Source organism: Rhagoletis zephyria, unplaced genomic scaffold (assembly GCF_001687245.7).
Source record: "Rhagoletis zephyria isolate East Lansing unplaced genomic scaffold, Rhagoletis_zephyria_1.1 Rzeph_scaffold_00706, whole genome shotgun sequence".
Lineage (NCBI taxonomy): Eukaryota > Metazoa > Arthropoda > Insecta > Diptera > Tephritidae > Rhagoletis > Rhagoletis zephyria.
The window spans coordinates 5,091-15,033 of record NW_016157790.1 but is presented as its reverse complement, the minus strand read 5'-3'; the positions used below and the strand labels follow the sequence as shown (position 1 = coordinate 15,033).

The window sequence follows — 9,943 nt, the reverse complement described above, 5'->3', positions numbered from 1 at the left end:
CATGCTGAGATGTTTTTAAAGCTACATTTGTAGCTATTTGTATCTATGAAATTTTTTTGGCTCAATGATGGGCGTTTGGAGGAGGTTCTTTTATTTTTGAATAAAATAAAGACTAGTAGATTTTCCTGTGTGTTTTTTTTTTTAATATTTTAAACAGAATTTTAATAAAAAGCAAACATTTTTTTTGCTAATTTTTACCTTCGTAAGTTACTTCATTCTGGGGTCCCACAGACGTGTACAAGAACTAGGTGGCTGTGTGAAAATTACGTTAGTATTCCTAAGTAGTGGTCAAACCCCAGGAAGGTTTTGCTTCCGCGCATCGCAATATTTTCTAATATTTTTTAAAGTCCCCCTTTTTGGAAAAAAATAACTATTATTTTGCATTACATTCTGTTCTCCTTAGAAAAATTTGGCGCTTAGTATATTAGTGGAAATTTTAACTATTTATAAGCCATTTTTCAAACAGTGGGCCAAAAAGGCCCGTTCTGGTGGGAGTTGATGGGTTAAACTTTTGGAAAAAAGTAGGCCAACCTTATTTTCAATATATAACCTGCAAAAAATCGTAAGAACTCCGTAATTTAACATAACGGTTGATAAGCTTATTGCAAAAATTTATTGATAGCGACATAAGTTACCCCAATAACTTAACCTTTAAATTTAAATAGTTGTTACGGATTTGTAGAGATGTATGTATATTAGGGTGCCCATCGAAAATCGTTTTTTTGTACATTAGTACTACATATTTTCAAATTGTGGAAATTATCGATGGTCAAAATTAATGAATCTTGAAAATCGTATTTTCTGACCTAAACCTCTAAATGGCCTTTAAAAAATCTATAAAAATTGGCAATAATATTTCTCATAAAAACGAATCAAATAAGGGGGTAGGGTCTTTAAATTAACAAAAAAAAAAGCATTTTCGATGGGAAACCTAATGTATATAATATATAGACTTTCTTCTGTTCGCCCATCCATCAGCAGCAGTCACCCAACATTTGAATTCAATGAATGCAAAATGAATAGAATTATAATCTGATGACATGATAAGATTAGAAGCCTCATGGCTCTTTGGAATCTACCTTATGGGCAGTAGCGCCGGCGTTTCCAGACGCGCCGGATTCTTTTTGAAGTTGACCACGCCGCCACCGCAAAGCCTGTCGGCGTAAACCTCTAGTACATATTTACTTATGTACACTTATATTACAATTCGCGGAAAGGCTGAAGCATTATTTTGTCGTAATTTGTTGCAAAAAACCGGGGGTAAAACCTCCCTTAGAACTGTGATGCATATTAGCATTGAATTAATTATTTGCGTATTCAGGCAAACTGAATTTTTTAATTAATATACTTTTGACGAATGTGTGCGACATATCTGTACAACAGCACTATGAAATTGTTCATACGGAAACTTAGAATACGAAGTAAGTCCCCTTTCAGACACGTCAAGTCTTGCTTTCAAGTATGCTCGTTCGTAGGCGAAGGAGGTGAGAAGAGAGGGGAAGAGTACAGATACCTCCGTACCGTCAATTCGTTTCAAGTTTTCTTGTCTCTTTTGATCTTTTCGTTGCTTCCCATTTAAAGAACCAAGGACTTGAATTCAATTAAAGTTGACGCGTGAAGAAAACACAAAAGAGAATGCGAAAAAAATTGCTTTCAAGACTTGACGTGTCTGAAAGGGGACTAATGCACAGAAGACACACTTTCGGTACAAACGAATTAATGCATACGAATGAAACGGAAATAGAGCACACATGTAAAGTTTCGGCCGCGTCTTATCAGTTGGACTTGGTTGCTTCCAAAATGTACTTATAGCACGGTTCTTTTCCCACTCAGAAGCAGTTCCATAAACATGAAGTCTTTAATTCGCTTTTATACAGGCGTGATACTCAGCAATAAAATTTAGCATGAAGTGGAAGTGGTTGTTGTTGGTTTCGGTGAGCTTTGTAGAGTTTTTTTATTCTCGTTCGCACTTACACTCCCAGTCGCTCGAATAGCACACCCTTTTCGTGCTCAGTATGTACAGTTTTGTTTTTTTGTTTAATATTCATTCAGCGCCTTATGATGAGTTTCATATTCTCCGAACCATGTATGTATGTATGTATGTATTTGCTATGGGCGGATGAAAAATCTTTAGGTGATTTTTTTTTGAGTGAAACTCAGGACCAGGCAGATTGATTTTTTTATAAAAATGTAGCTTATTCTACGTGTAAATGGCACTCGGGCGAAACTCACAATTAGGGTGATTAACTTAGTGCAAGTTTCAGCTGGCTATAAAATAAGATTGCTTTTTCACAATTTTTTTTGTTGACAGTGCTGGCTGGGCATTTTCTTCAACATAAAAATTTTGTCGAGCATACGTTGTATGGAAGAAAATGCTTGGCACTGACAAAAAAACAAATAAAAAAAATAGAAAATCAACGGTATTTTGTAGCCACTTGAAACTTCCACTAAAATTATACTAAAATTGGGCTACAAAACTAGATACCCAAAATTTTTCTAAAAATATTATTAACTTATACACCGCAGGTCATAAGGCTAGCACACCCCTTTGTTGACATGTTTTTTAAATTTGTAGAAAATTTAAATTTGTATAAAAAAATTGATGAATATTAAGAAAGCAAAAGGAAAACGGTTCATACTCAAGGATCAAAATGGTGGGCTATTCAAATAACTGGGAGTGTATTTTCCGAAGAACAAGCATTGGAGAATGCTGATTTCAGCAGTGAAGTTTTCACAGCCTACAGATTTTGCATTATGGTGAAAAAATAATGCGATCACTTTTCCACGCAAATATTTACTAGCTTTTCATACAGAAATTAAGTGTCGGCTTCTGTTTTGCGGTCTGCGTTCACACGGTTCTGTGCACGACACCTTACCTTACATGATTTCCATATGCGAAATTTGAGGCTCTAAATGTTGATGTTATCCACCATATATTTATTGAATAAGATTTTTACGACATATGCACCTACATATGTATGTATGTATGTATGTGCTAAAGAAATTTTGAAATATTATTTCGGGGAAGAATTATATTTTTACCCCACTGTGCAGGTCTCTCTTATCAGCTCTTGTCAGCTGTTCTAATGATATTTTCTTCATATATACATGGTACAATGATGCATACATATATACATACATACATACATATATATGTATGTATTTATTTATGTACAAATTGCATTTGCGTGAAACAAATCAATCGGTTGGTCTGTAAAAATGATTGGAACTTTGCTTTTATACCTGCTGGCATTTAAACCTCTGCAAAATAACAGCTACACTGAGGAAGAATCGTACTATGAACTGCCACGGTTTTGGACAAGTACAGGCTTTTGTCCAATGGGAGAAATTCGACGAGAAAGTTTGAAGGCTGTTTTTTTCTCCGAGGAGGTACAAATGAATCTGTTGCACATAACAGCACTACCCGCCGGAGCGATAACGCACATACGCATTCACTGGCTGCTAAAACTTGTTAAATTTATTCAGTACAGTACAGCCGGAGTGCCAATGTACGATTTCGCCGATTTAGATGCATTCATCTTAAATCTAGACGAGCTGGGTCTATTCCCAGTTGTTGAGTTTATGACAGACTTGGATGGTATTTTAGCGAGTAATCCGGATATTGAAGGTTCATTGTGGCAAGATTTCAGCTATCAAGTCACTAAACATTACCTGAGTACGTATAATTTTAAACTAGTAAACAAACTAACATATCGCCCATTTACTTAAAAAGACTTTGATAACGCAAAATCCGATATTTTTGAGCAAACGATGCAGAATTAATTACTTGTTATATCGCGCTTCTTCATATTGTAGACAAATTTCGTGATCAAATCTTGTAGGTTTCCGCGCAAGACGGCAATATGTATGTATGTATGTACACACATTTCTTGTTTCCACATTTTGGGAGGGAGTTGAAAACATTAAACATTTTGAGTTGTTACTGTTTTTTGTAAAATAGCGATATACGGTACGAGACCAATCCATTCTTTGCAAGGCACCATAATCGGCCTTTGTGCCCCAGAAGTAACGCGAACTTTCCAAAAGATGGTTTTCAATCGCTTCGTTTTATGAAAAATAAACTTTCTCATTAAAAATATATTTTGGCAATTTAGAATTTTTGTGAAATATTTTTTTGTACAAATACCTCCGGGGGGGGGGGATGTCAAAAGATACATACTTTTGTAGAAAATTAAACGCTGGTTTAACGGTTATTCAAACTCGAAAGTTAAATTTATGTCATTATTACAGTTGTATTCCTATTTAAGGTAAAATAATTAAAATTATCATTAAATATTGCAAAATGTTTTACAAAAGTCCTGGAAAATGTAATTCCCTGCTAGAAAAAGATACTAAAATCATTTTTAGTGAAAAAATTTAAAACGAACTTCCGAACATAACTCAATACAAAAGAAGAGATTTTAGTTAATTTTCCCCGAAATGGGGTTTTTTTATTACAATTAATTTGGAATACTTATTTTGCTTTACAATTTCAATTTTTAAATGACTTCTTTTCTGGATAGTTGAAGATAATTTTAATTATTTTGTTAGTTTTGTTAGTTTGAATTAGCATTAACCCAGTAGGTTTATCAAAAAATGATATGCGAAGTTTTTTGTAGAGCATCTAATTTCCTACAGAAATATGTATCGCACTTTTTAGTTCGATAATATATAGCCGAGAAATCAAATTCCAAAGATGAAAACACTTTTTTTTTCCAAATAATTTATATGGAAAATAGAAAACCACGATGCGCGACCTTTTAAACTTAATGTTAAGGGTTGCGCTTTTAACAGGCATCTTTTGACATCCCCCCAGTGGTCTTGAAGATTAGATTCCCAGTTTCTTAAAACCCAGGATTTTGAAAAAAAAATCCAACTTAAGAACTTAAGTTTTTATAAAGTTCTGTAACTACTCCGTAAAGACACACACACATATTGGGTAGGGCCTTTCTATATTAAGGTTACGATATGCATTAAATTTTGTCCTATAGATCTTCTGGGGGCAAAGAAACTTCTGCAATGGCGGTTTGAGACATGGAATGAGCCGGATGTTCGTAACTACAATCGCTTGAATTTTACGGTGGAAGGTAGTAGGCCACAATGTTATACCATTACAACACTAACGTGAATTAATCAAATAATTTCGTTATCAGGGTACCTCCAATACGTCATGGCGCTGCGAAATGGCCTTACAGCAGGTGGTCGTAGGAAAGTTAACTCGCTCCATTTTAAACTGCGGGGACCAGCTGGACTATTCAAATCAAATGGCGAACATCCATTATGCTGGTCATTGATTCAAACCTGCAATTTACAAATGAGTCATTGTCCAATAGAAGTTCTTACCTACCACCGAAAAGGACAAGGATTCGCTAAAGAAGTTATAGAAAGTTCGAGTCAACTGCTAAAAAACGTCTATGAAAAGTATACCAATTTTAGATCGATACCAGTGTCTAATGAGTGAGTACATGATACCGTACTTACATATGTATATACATATGTAAATAATAATAATAATAGATTACGTTAGTGTTTGGCCGAGCTTTCCTCCGACTTGTGGCGTGCGCCTTGATGTTGTCACACAAAGCGGAGGGCCGGCCCAACGGTTTTACGCCGACTCCGAACGGCGATTCTATTTTTATGAGAAGCGGTTTTTCATGGCAGAAATACACTCGGAGGTTCGCCATTGCCTGCCGAGGGACGACCGCTGTTATGAAAAAACGTTTTTTCTAAATTTTTGCGATGTTGCTTTGACCAGGGCTTGAACCCAGGTGCTGCGCTGTGGAAGCGTGCACTGCTTACCACTACACCACAGCGGCCGACATACAATTACATACATACATACAGTCAGCGTCAAAAATATGAGTGCCCTCACGTTCCTTTATTTATATTTTCCATACCAAATTTTTCTTATCTATATATGTATAGTCGTTACCATGTCAAATTATCGAATGTGAAAATGGGTGCTTTTCAGGAGAGCAAAGAAACTGTTGTTTTCATTAGGAAAGAGTGTGGGATTCGGCACTATGTTAAAGCGCGTATCACCCTAAATGCATGCGCAAGGTATCGTAATTGAAAAAGCATTTTCGCACATTCGATAGTTTGACATGGTGGCAGAGTGTCCAGATTTGGCGATTATTTTTGGATAATTGCGCGTAAAAATTTAGGAAATCGCCATTGACGATTTTTCCCTTCAAATAAATTTTTTTCCAATTATAAAAATATTCAAAACTTAATTTTTCACGATAATTTTACAGAAGAGGCTGATGAACTGCGTGATAAACTTGACTTAAGAAGCATATTAAAAGACTATCACAAATGTTTAATCACCCTAATAGAAGAAATTTTGAAATGATTACCTAGTCAATCAATTACTTTTAAAAAAGCTTTGATTTTGTCACCAGAAAAGGGTGTGAATCACAAGAGGGCGAGTTTCAGGGCCCTGCCATTTCACTATTTGACTTTGAAGGAAAAAAGAGCAGCGGAAACTGAATATTTTAATCTTTTAACTTTCACATGGAATAACTTTTCTCAGAACCATTCCATCCGACTCTGAAGAATTTTGAATACTTGCTTACGGAGTAAAAACCGCAACAGGCAATAAAATGTTTGGAAATATAAATAAATTGATATTATTATCCTTGCGGCACTCACATGCTCTGTTGAGCGCGTTTTTTCCGTAATGAATTCAACAAAAACTAAGATTCGAAATAGGATGAGGTTGGAAAGCCTTAATTCAATAGTTCGAATAAAGTGCCATATGAAGGCTAATAGTTTCTGCTGCAAAACGTTTCCAATATCAAACAGTATGTTATCAAGGTTGAATAGCTCAATATATGACAACAACAGAAATGTAAATCATTCAGACGCTATAGGTGATTTTGAAGAAATTGAGGAAATAGCTGATCTCGCCTTATTATAGATTTTTATTTAATTTTTAGCGCCAGTCCTATTGCAAAATGTGTTGAAACAAATATTTTTAAAAAGTATGCGTATTTTTAACGAAAATTGTTTCTAGATCACTATTATATAAGTGATTTGTGTTATTAATTATTACCCTCTGAAGGTATTATATTCGTTTTTGGTTTTAAAAACTATATTATAACATTTTTAAAATAAAAGATTTGGCGAAAAATTAAGAATGCTGAGACGTCAATATTTCGCAATTTCATACGAGTTTTCTGTATATTGTATGTCACTAAACTACCAAACGGCTGGACCGATTTCGTTCCTATTTGGAACATATGTCAGCACCCTGAAGGGAAATATTCCGACTAAAATTTAATCGCTAGGTGGCGCTGGATATTCCTAAAAACTGCATTTAATTGCAGATTTGGTTCATATTTAGAACATTTGTTAGCCAATTGAAAAGGAATATTTGAACTAAAAAATTACACGATAGGAGGCGCTGGGGTCGGGATATTCCTGACGTTCTTTTACAGTGGCAGAATGATGGATATATATACATACATATACATACGTCACAATAAAATGGTGAAACCCCTTTTTTGAGCGCACCAATACATCTCTCAAACCAACTACGCTGCTGAACTGAAACTTGGCACGTATGCATAAATTGTAAATACGCTACTTATGGCGAAAATTGGCAGATATTGGAAATGGGGGCGTGGCACCTCCCATACAAGCTTTACTTTTCATATCGTCTATCTCTGCAACCGCCTTATGCTAACGTCCTAAATTTGAAACAGCCACATATGTTATCAATACCTTAGTTTCAGCGAAAAGTGGCAGGTATTGGGAAAGCGGGCGCGGTACCTCGCATACAAACTGAACTTTTCAGAACACTTATCCCTGGAATTGCTTAAGCTAATACGTTATCATAACGTACCGTTATCAATACCGTACTTACGAGGGAAAGTGGCAGGTATTGTAAAAGGGCGTGGCACCCCCCATACAAAATTAAGTTTTCATATCGCTTATCTCTGGAACCGCTTATGCTAACGGCCTGAAATTTGCCACAGCTACATATGTTGTCAATAACGTACTTACCCAGCCAGCAAAGAAACGTAAATTTTGCCGACAGTGCAGTTTTGTTCAATTTTCCGTATCCGAAACGCATACAAAAAACTCCTACAGTTATCATCAATTTTCATATCCGGAAAACGTGCGCAGTTTTGTAGCCCATTAAATTTTTTTTTAAATAAAGTGCAAGTTTGATATATGTAGCTAGGACTTTTTTTTTTTAATTGTTTTCCATACGAAGTGTTAGGATAGGTAAGCTGGCTAGCCACTGCGCGACTTCGCAGAGGGCATTACGGTCCATAGCGTTACTATATAAACGACGACCCTATTGTACAGTTAATCACTGAGCGCCAGGAGCAAAGTTGTACCCTACCTTGGCAGTGGCTTCCAAGTTAGGCAGGAAGCCTGCTCCCTGGAGACTGAATCGTAGTCTGCTAAGGGCAGGACACTCACGTAGTATATGCTCCACTGTCTCCTCTTTCGTTCTGCATCTACACATTTTATCATTTGTCAGAGCCAGTTTAAAGGCGTGGGATGCCAACAGGCAATGTCCCTTTAGGACACACATCAGTAGCCTAGCATCCTCCCTCTTGAGAGATAGGAGAAGCTTCGTTTGCTTTATGTCATACGCTCCGCAAATAATCCTAGACACCTTGCAGCCTTGCATTTTGGTCCACGCCTTCTGCGCCCTCCGGATCATGGACATGTCGAGCTCCCGTTTAATCGTTTGGAGGAAAATAGGCACCTCTTCTAACAGCATAGTTTCCGACAGCGCGCCTTCTTTGGTAAGCCTGTGGGTCGTTGCCCACAACGCCGGTGTGCTCCGGAACCCAGTACAAATGTATCTCAGTACCAGTATGTACCAAATCCAGAGCTGCCTCGCACTTCGCCACACTTCTGGAGACGAGTGCCGAAGGGTGTTCGATGATTTATTTATGTGCAGAAAATAAGCAATACCTTCAACAAAAAAAAAAATTACAAAAATCAACGGTAAGTTCTGGCTACTTCAAACTTGCGCTTTATTTTATTAAAATTGAGTGGGCTACAAGACATAGTTTGAAACTTGGATTTAGTCGGTCTTTGTTAAAGAATAAACTATATTTTTATAAAAAATAACTAAAATTAAATAAGAAAAAGATAAGTTGTCAAAACTTGACAACGGGGTATATATCCAAAGAAATTGCAATTAACTTTTCTCAGATTTCAAGAAATGTAAATTTAACTATTAAGGCATTGTTGGCCCAATGTAGGCTTGCTTTGCTTGCTTCGCTTTGAAATTTGTCAAACAGTTTTTGAACTCTACTAAAATGTATGAAAGTTGGCCAAATGGCAGCTTGACTTCACTTGCTTGAAGCGCTTCAAAGTTTCAAATAGCCGAAATCTCTATTTGACAACGCTTTGCAGGCTTTTGACAATGAGATATGTTTTCGTGATAAATGCATTCAAGCAAATTGCTAAAGGCTTTTTTAAACAAAATGTTGTTTAATTAAAATGCTGCAAGGATGTACATATGTATATACATACAGTGACGAACAAAAGTATTGGCACAGTGAATTTTTCGCTATATATGCAAAGGTTTTTATTATAACTAGTGTTCGCCCAGCGGTTGAAATTCAACCGATAAAATTAAGGATAGTTTATGTAAGTTGAATGAGCTAAAATAACATTAGTTGGAATGGGTTAAGTGGAGGGGAGTTTAGCTTAGTACTTGGTATAACATAACATAACCATNGCTTTGCAGGCTTTTGACAATGAGATATGTTTTCGTGATAAATGCATTCAAGCAAATTGCTAAAGGCTTTTTTAAACAAAATGTTGTTTAATTAAAATGCTGCAAGGATGTACATATGTATATACATACAGTGACGAACAAAAGTATTGGCACAGTGAATTTTTCGCTATATATGCAAAGGTTTTTATTATAACTAGTGTTCGCCCAGCGGTTGAAATTCAACCGATAAAA

At 36.0% G+C, this 9,943-nt stretch overlaps 1 protein-coding gene across 1 annotated transcript in view; it reads left to right on the top strand.

Annotated features, from left to right (window-relative positions):
- Positions 1 to 2,921: 2,921 nt before the first annotated feature.
- Positions 2,922 to 9,943, top strand: part of Idua (alpha-L-iduronidase) — a 12,103-nt gene continuing 5,081 nt past the window's right edge. The window contains exons 1-4 of the mRNA XM_017613708.1: positions 2,922 to 2,980; positions 3,055 to 3,676; positions 4,992 to 5,087; positions 5,154 to 5,457. Of these exons, the coding sequence (XP_017469197.1) occupies positions 3,220 to 3,676; positions 4,992 to 5,087; positions 5,154 to 5,457 (857 nt within the window). The 5' untranslated portion in view covers positions 2,922 to 2,980; positions 3,055 to 3,219. The remainder of the gene's footprint in view (positions 2,981 to 3,054; positions 3,677 to 4,991; positions 5,088 to 5,153; positions 5,458 to 9,943) is intronic.